This window comes from Gopherus flavomarginatus, chromosome 9 (assembly GCF_025201925.1).
Source record: "Gopherus flavomarginatus isolate rGopFla2 chromosome 9, rGopFla2.mat.asm, whole genome shotgun sequence".
Lineage (NCBI taxonomy): Eukaryota > Metazoa > Chordata > Testudines > Testudinidae > Gopherus > Gopherus flavomarginatus.
The window spans coordinates 30548057-30566400 of record NC_066625.1 but is presented as its reverse complement, the minus strand read 5'-3'; the positions used below and the strand labels follow the sequence as shown (position 1 = coordinate 30566400).

Sequence of the window (18344 nt, the reverse complement as noted above, 5' to 3'; positions counted from 1 at the left end):
ATGTCCTGATTTTATAGGGACAGTCCCCATTTATGGGGCTTTGTCTTATATAGATGCCTATTATCCCATGTCCTGATTTTTCACACTAGCTATCTGGTCACCCTATCTCCACTTGGGGGATGTAGAAGAGGGTAGGCAGGAATGAAATAGCCATCTTCTATAAGAAACTCCAGCATTCAGACCACTTTAAATCTCAGATCTTGGAGACTATGAGCACGTGTGCAACTATGATATAATCTTGACTCTTACAAAGTAGTGACTCCTTCTATTCTGTACAGGCTCTTATGCTTCACTCATCACCCTGGCAGCTGGACATCTTCCAGCTGTGCACTAAACAATAGGACTAACATCTGCACTGTATAGTTTATTCTCTTCCTCACCTCTTCCCAGATAGTGCAATGGATGTGCTTTTTTTTTTTTAACCACTATGTTCTATGGCATTTTATTTCCTGAAAAGATTTCTTTTAGACGTTTCCTTTGTTGTAAAAATATGACACGCCCACACTCTTCGCAATATTCTGTGTTGCGCCACAACACAGCCACAAGTTTAAAGGGATGGGGCTGTTTAGAAGTATGGAGAAGTTGTTATCTCTTGTGGTGATTGCATAGTTCAACAGATCACATAGTTGTCGTATTGTATTTTGAGCTACTGGGAAAACAAAAGATCATTCACATGACAGATTGCTTACAGGTTATTATATGGATGTGATTACAAGACTTTATCTTTGAAGAGAAAGAATCAGTTAATTACCACCTTTATTTACTAAGGATGAGTGGCCTTATCAAGTGGTTGATGCCCGCTGTTGCTCTTCCAGTAATGGCAGCCTTTCCTGCTGCTCCAGCACCTCCACGCTTTGTCCCATGCTGCCCCCCATGCATAGGGAAAACTCCCTAGCAATATTTATCAACCTACCCACAGTATTCACTGCTAAATCCCTCCCTCAAACCTGCCTCTGTTGTCGTGCCTACAAATCATTCCCACCTGGCACTGATTAGGCAAGTAACTGGCTATGACTTCGGCTTTCCTGCTTAACTCCATTTTATTGTTAGCCTCCCCGCCATCCCACTGCCACCCCACTGATCTGTTTCGTCCACCCATTGTGTGCTGCCTGCCATGAAGATTGTAAGCTGTTTGGGGTAGGGAATCTCTTCTTCATTACTTGTCCGGACAGTGCTGATCACAGTGGGCCCTGGTCCTCGAATTAGGGTTCTTAAGGACTACTATAATACAAATAAACAACAATAACAGTAACAACATTTATCCCCATAGAAGTAGCAAATACTGCCCCCCCAACCTATAAGCACCTGAAGCTTTACCCGTTTCTACTCCTAAACTCAAATCAAACATATTCTTGAGGTTCAGAATGGTTTTGATAAGTGTTTTCTTCACTCCCATTTTCAGGTAGAGTGGGGGAGAAGAGGAGGCAGAGGGAGAAGAGGTTGAGAAGGACAGGGAGAGTGCAGACTCAGGAACAAAACCAAATGTAGAACTTTTCATTCAGCAGTGGTGCTAACTTGCTAGAACTCTACTGTGTAATTACAGATGTATTCAATGACTATATAGAATAAACAGACCACTGTTGTGTCTTCTGCTAACTCTTCTATTCCTTGCAGCTACTCCCTTGAATCAGGGATTCAGTGCATCTCCATAGCAAAATCCTCTGGGTTGGGATTGACGATCAGTGGCGGATCTAACAGGCCAGAGGGTCCCATGATTTATGTTCAAGAGCTTATGCCAGAAGGGGACTGTTACAGAGTAAGTCAACAGCATGGAGGACTTCTGTGACCTATGAAACAGGAGTCTTTCCTGAAAGCTCTAGCTGTTCGGAAGGAGCTCTTATTGGGATGGGTGAACAATCTATGGCGTGGGGTAATAAGGATGTGTATTGCAGGAGAATACTTTGAGCAGAGTGTCTCTCTTTTTTTGATGCACTAATCCTTGTGGATAAAGCTTGATGCTGCACAGATGTCTCCCTTGTTTAGGATGGGCGGCTCCGGCCTGGTGATCAGCTAATTGCCATCAATAAAGACTCTTTGGTGGGCAGCACATATGAAGAGGCCAGAAAAATACTTGCAAAAACCAAATTCAGGTAGGCATGCAGAAGCAGCCCAGGCTAATAAGTTCCTTGGGTACAAAAAGCGTTTCCTATTATTGTCAATAAAGGCCATACCTTGTGACATCTGCTGAGTGTTAGGTAGGAGACCGGCACATTGTTCTAAGCTTAAGGTGCAAGAAGAACCTCCCATACCGGAGACCTTCATACTTCAGGAGGTCTTGAGTACATGAAGCTTCTCACATCATAATCAGGAATGGCCGGAGTCCTTCCCAACCTGTCAGTCTTTGTTTTGCTTTGCAATGAGTGTGTTCCATCGCACAGACCTTCCCAAAGTTCTGCAACAGAACTTGGGCTATCATAAGAATCCTGTCTGACGAAGTCAGCTCTAATATTGTTGCATGTTACACAGGCAATTAATGAGCTTAGCTCAGAGGAAAGACCACAGAGCTATTCCTGTGAAAGTTATGAAACCTTAAGCATGTGTAGTTTTTAAGCACTAACAAAACTTGGTTATTTTCAGACATGAGGGAAACACAGAAGTGGCCTTTATTCCTGGAAGGGGACGGTTACATCCCGGACTCTCGGTTCATAACAGCATCCAATCGCCACCTCCTAAGGCCATGGGGAATGGTCTTAGCTCTTGCAGGTTGAAAGTCCATGTGAGGTCACCTGAGGTACGTTGTAGTTCAGTATAAGACCACAGAGGCCGACCCCATGATTTCCGTCTCCGATTGGATTACAGTTTTTAGGGACTCTGTGATAATCTTTCCGGATTAGCTGCTTGGAAAGTCAGCAGTGTGGACTCGTATGGCTCTGTTTGCTCTCATATGGAGTTGGGTATTTTACATCTGAGATATTGTTTCTTCTGGTTTGGGGTGACAAAGGATCAGTCAATTGAAGTGATGTGTTTGAAGGTCGCTGAGATGTGTTTTCATCTCCAGAGTCCTGGTTCAAACCTGTTTTCAGACGTCACAAGTGAAAAAAGCAATTGGTGACGGTAACTCAGTGAATACCTGCCCACATTCAACAACCATCAAATTCAGCACCATCAGCACTCGTTCCTCATGAAGCACAGCACTATGCTGTATTTCCTGAAGCTAGGGGTGACTAAGAGATTTGGCCATGCAGCTCCCATCAAAATCAATGAGTCATGTGGTTAAGGTTACAGTGAGGGCTAGCTCTAGTCTTATAGAAGGAGCTTGTAAACTGTCGTCACTGTGTATGGGGCACTGATTCATTGCCAATATCTGGGATGTAACCTCCTAGCTTTGGTTGTGTTGTATTTCTGCACTTCTTACCCTTTTCCATACCATAGACCCAACTGGGACCCTTCTCCCATTTAATATTCTGATTGCAGCCCTCTGACCCCAGGTTGAGAGTCCCTGCTGCATTTGATCCCAGCATGTTCTTGTAGATAGCTCTGCTTTTTGTCCATTGGGTAATACTAGAGGAGCCCTTAAGATCATAGAATAGCAGGGTTGGAAGGGACCTCAGGAGGTCATCTAGTCTAACCCCCTACTTGAAGCAGGACCAATCCCCAGACAGATTTTTGCCCCAGATCCCTCAATGGCCCCCTCAAGGATTGAGCTCACAACCCTGGGCTTAGTAGGCCCATGCTCAAACCACTGAGCTATCCCTCCCAACTATGATAATCCAAACTCCCTCAGAATCCATGGGTGCCTTGGATATGTAGGGATTTAACAAACCCCAGTGGCTACAACACACTGGGTCATCCTTGGTGTGATTCCACTTCTCTCAGTAAAGTTACTTCAGTTTAGCCTCCTGTGTGTGCAATCATCCGGGAGATTCTTAGATCCCACAGTAATGAACATGGGACTTAGGCGCACAAACCTTTTGAGGATCTGGGTCTCTGGGACTGTTATTGACACAGTCCCCTTTTACTCCAAAACAGGACTCTTGATTGGTTCATCATCGTTGTTCATGCTCTCTCTCTAGCACAATAGATTCACATGGTGCTTCATGCAAGAGATGGTTCAGTCTGATTCCTTAGGGAGCAACTGGGACCTATTGAGCTCTTCCCCCTACTTCTGCTTTTCACTTACACTGGCAGACTGGCCTCAGCATTTTGTCCTCTGTGCTATTTTGTTTTGTTTTTTAGACCAGACAAGAAAATCTCTTTCCTGTGCCTTCTCCATCACCAGACATTTGCCCCCCAGAGCTCACAATATCTGGTAAGAGGCATGCTTTCTTGCAATCTCCTCTGTTTGTGTAGGTGGCGAAGGTATCTAGTTCACAGGTCCTCTGTATCAGAAGTAATGAAATGAAGCTTTAAATACCCACAGCAGTGTAGGTGGAATTTAATAGTGTAATGACAGGGTCCAGTCCATTAGGATTGATTAAAGGCAATAGTATAATTAATGTAGGGCTGTATTCAGTAGGCATTAGATACCCCCATGTCAGCTTGTCTATGGGAGCAGAGGTCTTTGCAGGGGTGATTGAGTATCTCAAGGGATTAGCAATGGGATACAGAGCCTTTCAGCTCTAGGTCACTGGTTCTGTGTTGGGTTGGTAGTGATGGAGTGTCACTGCTATTATTCAAAGGCTGTGTACAATGTAGTTTTGGGATCAGTCCAGTGGCCGGATATCCTTACTGTAGTCAGCGCTAATTGGCAGCCTTGCTGGTGGGACTGACTGGCCCTTTGAAGCTGAATTGCTATTAAAAAATAGATAAATCAGTGTTGCTTACAAAGCACAGCATGGCCCCAAATGGGAACACGATTCCATGATCATTGAGCCAAATCAGTTGCCACCAGCGATCCATGAAGAGGTAGTTGTAAAGCATGAGAGAGAACACAGAGGCTTTGTAAGTCTGTCATAATTGTCTCAGCATTTGAGTTTCACATGTAGGAAAATATTCATCTTTCAAATTATATTTTCCTCTGTGCTCACAGACCACTACATACCTTTTGCTTTCACTTTTTTTTTCTTTTTTTTTTTTCTTTGGTTTGAACAGAAGAATCCCTCCTTGCAGGTTTCTCTTCTGGCTGATGCTTGAGATTTACCATTTAAGATAAGAGCAGGTTAGAAACATTTCCAGTTTTGAAAAATTTCAGTGGAAACATTTTTTTCCACACACACATCAAACATATTTTTTGCGCGCACACACAAACACACATTTCTTCCACTTAAGATCCCACTTTGTATAGTTCTGAATCCCAAAGTGGCTCCATCTGTTTGCACATTAAACACTTGAGGGCAATTTTCAAGCAAACACCAAAATCAGCAAACTCAGCTTAAGCACACCAATAATCCAAGGCATGCATGAAAGTTGGGGTTTACAAATGTGCGTGTGCCAACCCCGGCCAGTGTGATTTCTGCGTGCTTGTGTCAGATACATGCTAAAATGCACATGCTCTATTTTCTCCCATGGAGACTGTGCATTAGTTGAAGATGTAGAAAATTTTGAGGAAGAAGAAACTGAGCCCTCTGGCTGATCCTGAGGCATTTGTGGCTTAAATAACATATTCTCAGCTCAATAATTTTTTTTCCTTTAGGCATTTTGAGCCCCTACACTGTACGCTCAGGGATGTTTGTATTTGATTAATAAGAAAAAGATAATGAATAATATCTACAGAAGCACATCTGATCTGTTGGGCTCATGGTTCTTCTCCCCCAAGGAGTAAATGCTTATCTGCCATGCTGCCTGTCCATTTCTACATCTGCACAATAGTGCTAATGCTGTCAGACTACTCTGCAATACAAAAACTATTTTGAGACAGACATTCATATGGAGTAATGTTCTTTGGGAACTGAGGTCCTGATTAGCCTGATACTTTGAATTGATGATATAGCGAAATAGTCTTAATCAGTATAAACGTCTCTCTTCTCCTGCCATTTGGGCAATTCATAAAAAGAATTACTGCCCTCAGTGATGTGATGGCAGGTACGGATGCACTGGGATGAATTCTGGCCTCACGTAAGTCTTCACTATTCTTGTTGGAGTCTGTGGAAATTGCAGAGATACACACAGTTCAGTGGCCCAATAGATAATCTTCAGCATGATACCGTAAACTTTATTCTGACACAGTGGGTGCACCCCACCAAGGATAAAGGTAGGGCATTTACCCCATGCTAGCTAACACATGGTAACTAATATGTGGTAAAACATCCTAGTGTGGGCAAGACAGTTTGCACATGCGACCAGGTGTAGGGGGAACCTACAGGTTACCTCAACCAACTACTGTGTGAAAGCTACCCCTGCCTTAGCCACACTAGTTTTCACTATGTGATTGTCACCATGCTTTAGCTACCACCTGGTGAAACCCCACCTTTCTCCTAGTGCAGACAAGGCTTATGACAGACTCTTTCCCACTCCCCCGCTGCATTCTGCATTGGCGTTCAAGAAGAGATCCCTTGGTTGAAACAAGAGAGAGCTGCAGGCAGGAAGCTCTATTAAGGGCCCTCCACTCTGAAATATGCTTCCCCATACTGGTAAGCCCCCCAGACCTGCTTTGTTAACCCTCAGGACGTGCTGTCAAGAACATATTTCCTCTTGAAGGTGATAGTCTGAAGGGACGGGCCAAGGCCAGCCTATGGGGGGGCAGCTGTTAGTTAGTTTATCTACATAGTAGACCTGTGGGGCAGTGTAGTCTGGTGGACAGGGCCCTTGACTGTGAGGCAACCTGGGTTCTATTCCCAGCTCTGCTAATGACCTGCTATGTGACCCTTGGCAAGTCACTTCTCCTTTGTGTCCCCCTCCCATCTTTTGTCTGTCTAGGCTGTAAATTCTTTGGGGCAGTGGCTGTCTCCTGCTCTTTTTCTGTCCAGCGCCTCTTTCAGTCGGGCTGTTAGTCATACAAATCATATAATGTAGGCTGAGAATCATCTCAGGCAGTCCATTACCGATGTCCGCTTTTTATAGCGGGTGTTATGAGTGCAGCGAAGGGCACAGAGTTCTGAATAGGCCCCATTATACATTAGAATAAACAAATCATTTTGGGGGACAGGAGCTTAGTCTGAAATCTGAACAAGTCACTGGGGCTTGTTGACTGATCACTGGTGCCTGGCGGCCTTCAGGATTGCCTGGGATGTCTGTGTTGAGAGTTTATGAGCAAAGCCTCATGGAGCTAATCCCGATTAGCAAGGAGTTGAAGGGGAGTGATCTGCCCTTGAACCTACACAGCATGGGGCTGGGTGACCAATCCAGTGAACCTGTTTATTATTTCAGGCCCTGATTCCCAGCTGCTGGCATTAGCGGGATAGATAAATATCAGGATTAGGAGGTTTACGCTTGTGACAGCACCTCTGCTGCTTTTCTCCTGTGTTTCCATAAAATCTTCTCTTCACCTGAGAGTCACAGTGAGTGGCATTTTTTCAAAAATGCCTGAGTGAGTTAGGAGCATCTGTCCCACTGATTTTTTTTCAAGAGGACTTGTGCTCCTAAATCCCTTATGCTTTGGAAAATCCCCCCCCCACTGATTTAAAACAGCAGGAGGTCTTTAAGGCGATCTGGGTATCAATTTCTTTGTTAACCTGTGCCCCAGTTCCCAGGCAGTGCAACGATGAAAGAAAATGGCTCCTGGACACTCTTCTATGGACACAATCCTGTACCATTGAAGTCCATGGGAATTTTGTCACTGACTCTGATGTGAACAGGGTCAGGTTTTATAAGCCCCTTTTGTTATCAGATTCAAAGAGCATCATTAGCAGGGTCTTGAAAGCAGTGGTGGCATTACCCATTTTTAGAGTCCATCTGGGCCTCCCCTTAAATGCGTAGCAGTTTCTGCAGTCTTCTTCTGGAGGGGCCTGTTGCAGGCTGCAGGAATTAACTGAATTGTGGGATTTTCCTAAGCACAGTTCCCACTGAAGTCAATGGGACTTGTGCTCCTAAGTCATTTGGGCACTTTTGAAAATGCCCCCTGGAGTGAAGAGCAGATTATCAGCGGCCGGGTCTCTCTTCCAATGCCTCAGTCATTTTCTCTGACGGAGACACTCTACGTTTCCCTTCTTACAATACAGTTTCTGTTGTGGACACAAGCACTCTCCATCCTCACCTTAACCGTACACCCTGCATATACTATGCAGCCTGCCCCAGCGTAAGTGAAAGGGAGCAGGGAGCCAGTGCTTTTCAGAACAGTATCGCAGGGAGAAATCCTGTGACACGTTTTCTTGTGGTGTTTTTAACCTGTGAATTCTCTTCTTAATGGGAGTTGGGAACATTTCTCTGAGACCACACTCAGTCCAGCACTTACATAAACGTTACTTTGAATCTGGGTTAGAACTTCTGGGCTAGGGGGCCAGCGGTGGATTTTTATAAAACCTCACTAGTTGGGTTTTGGTTTTGTAAAACCGAAGCATAAATTGGGGTGGTTGGAATCCAGGTTGAATTTTATTCAAATCACCAAAGTTCAGAGTCCCAGGCCTCATATATAAACTTCTGGACAAGATTTTCAGAAGCAGCTTGTAATTTTAGTTGCCTTCATTTGTGATGCCCACGTGGAGACTTTTAAGTGTCCTGGTTTTCAGAGAGTGCTGAGCACCGATCCTCTGAAAATCCTGGCCTCTGATTTTAGCCCATCTGTACTTGCAACATATTTCATGCAATGCCAAAACCCTGATCTTAGTTTGGGATGCTCCTTGTCAACATCTCTCTTCCCCCCCACCCGCATGCTCTTCCACTAATGATTGCTTAATGTTATTTAGCACCTGCTTCACCCTCTAGTCAGAGAGTGGCTTCAGGCAGCAAACCGAAAGTAGCGCTGGATCCCCATATTCGACTCAAGGATGGGAAACTCGAATTGGTAAGTTGAAAGGCTTCCTGCCTTGAAATTGAGATTTTGTGTTCAATAAAATGATTGGGGCTCCCAGACTGCATCTGATTACATGGTGCTGTCTCCTCCTCCTTCTTTTCAGCTGCTGAATCATATGAAAAGAAGCTAAAACTACATAAGCACTTCCCTCATATTGCTTTTCCATGAAGGAAATTGCTGTAATTTATATGAGGATGGTTAAGGGAAGAAGGACCAGGTGATGGCAAATGAGAGAGGAGGTGGGGTTAGGCGGTGGTAGATGGAAGGGGAAGTAAGGTTGGTCCATGCTATGAAAGTCTAATGTTAAGATACCCTGGCAGTCCCAGGTCAAACAAGATTAGGCAGTGAAACAGGTCTTTACTCATGGGTCTCTGCCTCAGAGATCATTTTGTGGGTCCCTGTCCAATTCAGCATTCCATAGAACAGCATCATTGTCCTGCTTGGAGACAGCTGCTTCTCTGCAGGAATAGGTGAGGTGCCTTTGGAGATAATGGGCCAAAAAATGCTGAAGGCCAGAGGAAAACATAAACACAAAATAGAACCGCAAAAGGAAGAAGACTTTCTGTCTTCAGATCTTATAGGCAGCAAACCAGGATACAAGGGCAGACTCAGTCCTGGTCTGAAGGCTAGAGATGGTTGACATTTTTCAGAGAAAAAGTTTATTATTCAAAAATAGCCCTTTTTGGGTGTTTTTAGAAATATTTCAGTTTTTCAACAAAATCAGAAATGGAAAAAAAAATTATCATATTTGGTTTTCTCTTGCTTGCTTTCATAAATGGCTGAAATCCTGTTTTGTTTTCCTGTCATTTAAAAAAAATGGAAACCAGGCCCAAAAAAACCTGCAAAAAACCATTACAAATGAAAAATTGGTCAAGTGTGAACCCAGAATGGAAAAATATTCTGATTAGTTTATTTATTTATTTATTTTTGCAAACCTGTTTTTTTCCCTTTTTCTTCTGGCTCTAATGAGGAGGACAGTTGTCTTGTATTGTCTTAGTGGGAGTGTCATCCTGATATGCCACATCTCAGCTGGGACCGTTGTCTTTACCATAATATTGCTGGATTTAAATTACCTTCCAGAAAAATGACTGGATAAAACTGTACTCCATTTTTGTCCTTTGTTTGTACAGCACCTGGCAGAGTGGGGCCCTGGTTCAGCAGTAGGGATCCTAGGTGATACTTACAAATAATAATAATGGCTGAGCTCCAAATCCCAGTGGTAATGGTTTGATACAGACTTCATTGCACTTGTGAATATAGAGTATTCTATTTTATGGGTGAATGTGGCATCCATACATACCAATAGGCGATAGATTATTCTGTGGTGTCCAGCCCCAACCCACTAGTAACTGGCCTTGATAATAGTGTAAAACACTTTAAAGAGACCATGAGGCATAACTACCTAAAAATGGTGCTGATCAGGTTATTGCATGCAAGAAGCTAGTAAGTTCTCTTGCTGTATGTTTGTATAGCAAGGAGAAAGGTCATTATTTGCAACTCCACAGCCTCCTGACCTTTGTCTTGGTGGTCCCTACTGCGGTGGTGTCTCCCCTGTTTGCTGGATCACCAGATGTGAGTAGGTACCTTTTGAAGATGGGGTGAGGTGCTTTGGCTCCTATGGGAATGCTGAGTTTAGAAGTGGAGGTTGTGGTGCATGGAGCAGATTGAATAGATTCTCATGAGTGGGTGCTGTGCCAGGTAGTGTGAGCACATCTAGGTGCTGGGTGAGCAGCTGACTGACTCAGCGACAGAAGTCTGTGCTCTTACAGACTTCCAGAGCCTCTGCTGTAGTTTGCAGGGGGCTGCAGGGAATGAGGGGAGATGCTGCACTGGTAAATATGGAGTCCGGAACGCAGGGAAATGGAACACATAGGTGCAAATGGGAGGAGCATAACCCAGCTGTTACACCAGTCATATTAACATGAGCTTACTTTCATCTTCACGTTGTTCTGACATGGCTTGTTCATGGAATCAAGAGCACCCTGCTGTTTGGTGCATGAGTGTCCATCTCAGCCTGGTCCATGCAGGCTACCATACTACAGTTTCCACGAGGGACTTACTCCTGTAGCTCACGCTGAGGAGGCTCATGTTTTTAGCTCTGGAGGGCACATGGTGAATCCATGGTGATAACCATGGTGATTGTCAGTGCACAAGCTCTCTTGACAGCTGCAGGGCAGGTGAAGGATCAGGACTGGGAGTGCCAAGTAAGAGGATCTCGATCTTGAAGAATGATGGAAAAGTTGGAGAATGATTGCAATAGGGCTTTGTCCAACCCTGGGCATTGCCTTATTTACTTTGTTTTGTAATTTTCTGTCTTTACTCAATGGATATAAACTGGACACTAGGAAGTTTAGACTTGAAATTAGACGAAGGTTTCTAACCATTAGAGGAGTGAAGTTCTGGAACAGCCTAAAAGGGGAGTATAGGGGGCAAAAGACATATCTGGCTTTAAGACTAAGCTTGATAAGTTTACGGAAGGGATGGTATGATGGGATAGCTTAATTTTGGCAATTGATCTTTGATTATCAGCAGATAAGTATGCCCATTGGTCTGTGATGGGATGTTGGATGGGATGGGATCTGAGTTACTGCAGAGAATTCTTTCCTGAGTGCTGGCTGGTGAGTCTTGCCCACATGCTCAGGGTTTAGCTGATCGCCATATTTGGGGTCAGGAAGGAATTTTCCTCCAGGGCAGATTGGCAGAGGCCCTGGAGGTTTTTCACCTTCCTCTGCAGCATAGGGCATGGGTCACTTGCAGGTGGATTCTCTGCAGCTTGAGGTCTTCAAACCACAATTTGAAGACTTCAGTAACTCGGACATAGGTTAGGGGTTTGTTATAGAAGTGGATGGGTAGGGTTCTGTGGCCTGCTTTGTGCAGGAGGTCAGACTAGATGATCATATTGGTCCCTTCTGACCCTAAAGTCTATGAGTCTATAAGCCATCTAGAAGTATTTGGTGGAAAAAATGTTTTTGTTTTTTTAGGCTGTTAATCTCTGGCAATATGCTATTTATTTTAAATTTGGTGGTATATTCTCAAATCAATGCACAGACTGTACCTTGGTGTACCATGGGTATGCACTGAGATCCCATGGACACACATGTGGACCTACGAATATATCTAGGTTTCTCAGCTTGAATCTTTCCCAATTCTGTTGCACAAACATTATATTCAGGTTCATGACGTCAGGTGTCAGTGAAAGGCATTGGGGTTAGTATGTCACTTGCTTTCAGGAGAGATTAAAATACCACGAACCTAGTTTGACAGAATCTGGTGCCTGCCTGTTTGCATAGAATAAATCTATAGCACTGGGTCAGGTGACCTAATCTGCACCTACATCATCTAGTGCTGGATTCAGTCTGCTCCAGCTGATTCCCCTTTATTCTAATCCAGAGCCTGACCTGGGTGTACAGGGCTATTAATAGAAACGTGAGTCATAGTTCAGGTAATGGGAGATACAGACACAGTGCTCAAAACATTGATTACATTATTAGGATCACAGAGTTCATCCAGTGCAATTAGGTTCAATTCCTAATCTGATTAATGAGATAGAGGGATAATAGGCTTCTACCAAACTATCTGAACAGGACTCGAGAAAAAATGACACTGTTGCACCATATCTGAGTTCAGTTTCCGGTCAAGAAGTATGTGCACCATTCCTCCAAAATTCTGAGATATAGAGGGTGCCAGACCTGAAACAAGGAAGACACAGTGTGGCAGCATCACATGGATTAGAACCTACAGGCATTTGAATTCTCCCGGCTTGGCTTTCTGTCCAGAGAGCCCCTAAAATCTCCCATGTCCTCCTATAGTAAGGTTATTGTTGGCGCTAGTGTTATACATCTATAGAGAGCTTTTGATTCAGAAGGACCTCCTTCCGCTATCTATGAGTCCAATCCTGCTGTCATTGAAGTTGAGCATTTTTTACCACAATGGTCTAAATTCTCATTACACTAACCTACACCCATTTCATGGCCCCTTCATACTGCTAGAGCCATGTAAGTGGGCCTTAGTGTAAGGGGACGTCTACACTGAAACTGCTACAGCTGCAGCTGCGCTTCTGTACCCCTACAGTGTAGACACTACCTACGCTGACGGGAGGGGTTTGCTTGTTGGAGTAGGTAATCCCCCGCCTCAAAAAGCAGTAGTTAAATTTACAGAAAAATTCTTCCATCGTCGTAGCGCTGTCTGCACCGGGGGTTGGATAGGCACACCTACGTCTCTCAGGGGTATGAATGTAGATGTAGTTCCCAGTGTAGACCAGCCTTAAACAAGAATCAGGCCCAATATAACAATGTGTCAAGTTGTGCTTGAAGTGCTGAGGATCTAAAGGATGTTGTGGGGTTTTCCCAGTTAAAGTGTTTTGATAAAACATTCCAATCCTCTTCAAAGGATGCAGACTGGAACTTACTGGTGACTAAATGGTGAGGCCTAATTAACTTGAGAGCATCCCTGGGGTTTCTTATTCTCAATCATTTTATATCAAATATAAATACCCCGCTCACCTGTACTGTATTTCTTGTAGTGTGATGGATACAGTCTAGAAATGTACCACCCACCCCAAAGTTATCTCCTCACCCAGGCTTTTGTATAGGTACAGTGGCTGTCATGAGTATCTGGTTCTGTTGTTCCTTTTGGAGCTGATACAACTTGCTCGGCAAGACATACCTTTTCCAGGCATAGACGCCAGAGTTTGCTGCCACCTCATGGTGTACGAAGCAGTTGCCTTTTCAGTTTGGGAATTCCAGGAAAGTCAGGACTGTAGCAGGTGGGCACAACCTTTCCTGCTAGAAATGCACAATGCTTCTCAGTTAGAATTCAGAGTTGTATTTTCTCATTGGTCTCTACCTATTCTGGCTTTAACACAAAGTTGCTTCATGTATAAAGAGCACAGCACACTTTGCCTTGCACTTTACAAGCTGTGTTTCTGAATGCCATTTTATTTCCCCCAAGAGGGATTCTCCAAGGTTCTGGGCCAAGCTGGAGAAAATCCAGAATTTCCCATATGTCTAGTGGTTAGAGAAGGGGACAATACATGGCTTCTAATTTAGGCTCTGTCGCTGACTTGCTGCAGAATGGGACTGTGCATTAGTCACTTAGTCTCCGTGTCCCTCAGTCCTGTCATGTATAAAATAGAAATAACATGGATTTGTTTGTCTTGTGTTGCTGCAATGAGGTTTGATTAATTAATGTTTGTGTCTTCTACACAAATTAAAGAAACAATAATAATAATAACTTAGCTCTTTGACTGGAAGGCGCTATGGAAGTGTAAAGTATTATGACAAATGCCTTCTGCAGAAAAAAGCAGTGAGACTTGTATTGTTTGCACGCTCAAACCATGCCGAAGACTCATGCTGGGGAGTGAGAGAGCGAGCATAAATGGGCCCTGAAAGGAAGGTGAACTCTCAGCAGCACAGCCTCAGCTGGTGGAAATTGTCCATTGGTTTCACCGGAGCGATGACAGTTTACATCAGTTGAGGATCTGTCCCATGCCCTATATGAAGTGATCACAGATTCGCAGGGAACAGTGGCCTACGGAGGTGAGCAGGGTGCTGCTATGTGCAATATGAGACAGAAGGCACATTTCATCCCTGGTATAGCACCATTGACTGCTCTAGGACATGAGACATGCCACCTAGAATAAAGAAACAGACACGACAAATCCTGTTTCTTGGCAGGGAGTTAGACTAGATGTCCCTTGCGGTCCCTTCTAACCCCATGGTTTGGTGCCCAGACAGGTTTTAGTTCAGATGCTATTTCTTCAGTAACTGGTCACACAAGAAAAAGGCCTCTGACTGGTCCACATATAAAATGGGAGTAACAGAGAGGGAGTGCACAGGCCCCTTCTCCTCAAACTTTCAGCCTGCTCACCAGCAATGGCAAAGGGAAGCTGCAAAAACAGAATGACAAACCTGCTTTATGAGGTTTGGTCATGTAACTCTTTTGTCTCCTCACTGAAGTGCGGCATTGCTTCCAAGTAGTTTCTCTGGGCTTGTCTACATCACAAAGTTGCAGCACTGGTGAGGAGGTTACAGCGCTGCAACTTAGGAGGTGTACACATCTGCAGGGCATCACCAGCGCTGCAACTCCCTGTTTGCAGCGCTGGCCGTACTCCCGTTTTGTCTTGGGTGTAGAGGATCCAGCGCTGGTGATCCAGCGCTGGTAATCAAGTGTAGACACTTACCAGCGCTTTTCTTGACCTCCGTGGAATAAGCAGGTATCCCAGCATACCTGAGGAAGCCTCTCTGGTAATCAAGCAGGTCTCCTTCCCCGGTTTGCTCTCGCGTTCCCCGAACCCCCGTGCAAGCAGGTCTCCTTCCCTGCGGTTTGCAGGGGGGTTCGGGGAACGCGAGAGCAAACCGCGGGGAAGCTGGTCTCCTTCCCCGGTTTGCTCTCGCGTTCCCCGAACCCCCGTGCAAGCAGGTCTCCTTCCCTGCGGTTTGCTCTCTCGTTCCCCGAACCCCCGTGCAAGCAGGTCTCCTTCCCTGCGGTTTGCAGGGGGGTTCGGGGAATGCGAGAGCAAACCGCGGGGAAGCTGGTCTCCTTCCCTGGTTTGCTCTCGCGTTCCCCGAACCCCCGTGCAAGCAGGTCTCCTTCCCTGCGGTTTGCAGGGGGGTTCGGGGAACGCGAGAGCAAACCGCGGGGAAGCTGGTCTCCTTCCCCGGTTTGCTCTCGCGTTCCCCGAGCCCCCCTTGAAGCCGCCCAACAGCGCTGCAGTGTGGCCACATCTAACACCACTTGCAGCGCTGGTTGCTGTAAGTGTGGCCACTCTGCAGCGCTGGCCCTATACAGCTGTACTAATACAGCTGTAACAACCAGCGCTGCAAAATTGTAGATGTAGACATACCCTCTGATGAAAATGCTAGGTGGTGGTTGTGTTTTTTTTTTAATCCTAAGCAATGCTTTCTAGAAAATTGGATAGAGGTCTCTAAACCATGGCTAGCAAAAGCATACTGCATACGGACCATGTATTCAACATACAGAGATTTGGGATGGGATAGAGAACCTTCTCTCTGCTGGCTGTGGTTGGGTTTGCTATAATGTTTGTAGTGATGGACATGAAATGTGTTACCTTCTTCTGGATAATCTGTGGCTTCTGTGAAAGTTGGCTGTGTAAACTCAATTCCAGGCACTCTCTCCTCAAACTGTGACTACTCACTCTCTTTTTCCCTCATAGATTTTCTTCAAGCACTCAGGGATCTGCTGCAAGATGAGCTGGAGGAGGCTGGCCTTGATGCCAGTTCTGTGCTCTTCACTCAGCATGAAGTGGCCAGTTTGTTGGATACATCTGCTTTTCACTCTCTGGTCAGCCATAGCCAAATACTGTTTCTTGCTTCTCTTCCTAGCCTACTGCACCCTGCCTTGGTTCCAAAGCTCCTCTCAGATCAAAGACCTTCTGGGTCTTTCTGTGAGCTGATGTAAGAGAAAGATATATACCATAAGATGATTTGGGACCAAGTAGCTGTGTCCTGGATTCTTGGTCTGGATGTTAGCTGTAAACTATAGAAGAAAACGCGACAGTGCTATCTTTCTCCAAAGGGCAGAGAAGGCAAAGACAAATGGGCTAGCTTTCACTTATGCTTTAGTTATAGAAAAGAGAGGGTAGAATTTCATCCCTTAATCATAAAGCTTAAAGGAAATCCCATAAAAGACCTGACTTCCTATGCTTAATGAATAAAAAAAAACCTATGTAATGGTTTGAAGAAAGCTGCTGATGTCAATTTTCTAGCCATACAAAAGAAAAAAAATTACCATAGTAAAGCCATTCAAGATATTTCATTGCCTAAAGGGGCCATCTTATGTCACTTTGATAGTGATACAGAAGGAAAATTAGCCATGGTGAATCCATTCCAGCTATTGTCACTTCAGTAACGCAGTGAGAATTACCATTGTTCCAGCTGTCTCATGGCGTGCAGCCTGAATTCCTATGGAATACAAAACCACAATTAGATTATTTATTGTGACACTTGTGTCGTTTTGTAAAAACACAAACTGTCTTTGAAAATTATTTTGAATAATGATTGGTTGGGGTATGTCAAAAGTATTCATGCGTTGTAACCCCATGCTCATGGTGAAAGATAGGCCAAACTCACTCACTGTGTGCACCAATGTGTTCCAGTCTTTTGATTCCGTCAGCTGTACCAACGGTGAGGAACTGGAACAGCTTCAACTGGAAATGACAGATCTGCGGCAGGAAGTCCAGAGGCTGAAGGTAAGGCTTATCTTTCAGCATGTTTTTCCATAACGATTCAAATATAGTGGATGTAACAGTGTGACAATTAGGCAGGTCTTCTGTGTGTATCACGCCTTTACGTTCCTAGGCATTTGTTGGAGGCAACCACCATTTTGCGTTTAGTTCAATGCGTGTTGTTATAGAGGAGACACGTGTACTGTGCTTCCTCTCATCGAGACTTCATTTTTGTTCTTTCTTTGGTATTTTTTTCCTTAAAAAAATGTTTAATGTGCCGAAAGGGTACGGTCACTCTTTTTTTAATGGAAAACCCTAAAAGAAAATAAACATTTTTAAAATATCCAAAACATAACACAAGTAATTCACATCTCATATTAAACCTAAATACACCCCCCACCCTCCCGATCTAACCTAATATTGGCAGCTCAACTGTTAAAAGCATGATGGTGACAAGGTGCATTTTTCAGATACATACAAGCTGTAGCCAATGAAAGGCAATTGCAGAGTAAGAGTGCATCTAAAAATATGGCTGTTGTAAAGGAGAGCTGCAAGTCCATAGTTGCGACCTATTTCCTGCGTTATTCAGGAGATAGCCAGGTGATCAGTGTTCCATTGTTGCCTTTTCATCTGAGTGAATATGCTATCAAACATGATGCCTGACCAAGTGAAAATCTTCCTCCTAGTCTCTTCTGAAGGAGGTGGAAAGCAGCAAGAAGTCAATGGAATATGAACTTCAGAGACTGAACCAGGTTAGTTTAGAGGTTACTTGTGAATTGTCCAGTGGCGGCACTAGCCGGGCTCCATGGACGCAATTGCACCCACAGAAATCAGGCCCAGATGTGCTCTTCTACAGGCAGGATGGCCGGGGGTAGGGGTAGGGGCAAAATCACACCCTCAAGTGTCCTGCACCTGTTGTTTCCATTACCTTAGCCAAAGTGCAAAAGGCAGGCTCTGTTTTAATGTTCTCTGGGATACGTCTACGCTGCAATAAAGAACCCACGACACCGAGTCTCAGAGTCTGGGTCAATTGACAGGCTCTTGAGGCTCGGGCTGGAGGCCTGAAAATTCACAGTGTAGACATTTGGGTTGGAGCCTGGGCTCTGAGACCCATCCCCCTTGCGGGGTTTCAGAGCCAGGTTCCTGCCCAAATCTAAACGTACATAAGAACGGCCACACGGGGTCAGACCAAAGGTACATCTAGTGCAGTATCCTGTCTTCCGACAGTGGCCAATGCCAGGTGCCCCAGAGGGAATGAACGGAACAGATAATCATCAAGTGATCCACCCCTGTCACCCATTCCCAGCTTCTGGCAAACAGAGGCTAGGAACA

At 44.7% G+C, this 18344-nt stretch overlaps 1 protein-coding gene across 1 annotated transcript in view; it reads left to right on the top strand.

Annotated features, from left to right (window-relative positions):
• Positions 1-18344, top strand: part of LOC127058528 (syntaxin-binding protein 4-like) — a 132200-nt gene that overhangs the window by 91346 nt on the left and 22510 nt on the right. Inside the window, exons 8-17 of the mRNA XM_050968654.1 lie at positions 1615-1756; positions 1984-2090; positions 2578-2731; positions 4177-4249; positions 8721-8818; positions 12218-12269; positions 14329-14364; positions 16002-16129; positions 16944-17036; positions 17699-17764. Coding sequence (XP_050824611.1) covers positions 1615-1756; positions 1984-2090; positions 2578-2731; positions 4177-4249; positions 8721-8818; positions 12218-12269; positions 14329-14364; positions 16002-16129; positions 16944-17036; positions 17699-17764 — 949 coding nt within the window. The remainder of the gene's footprint in view (positions 1-1614; positions 1757-1983; positions 2091-2577; positions 2732-4176; positions 4250-8720; positions 8819-12217; positions 12270-14328; positions 14365-16001; positions 16130-16943; positions 17037-17698; positions 17765-18344) is intronic.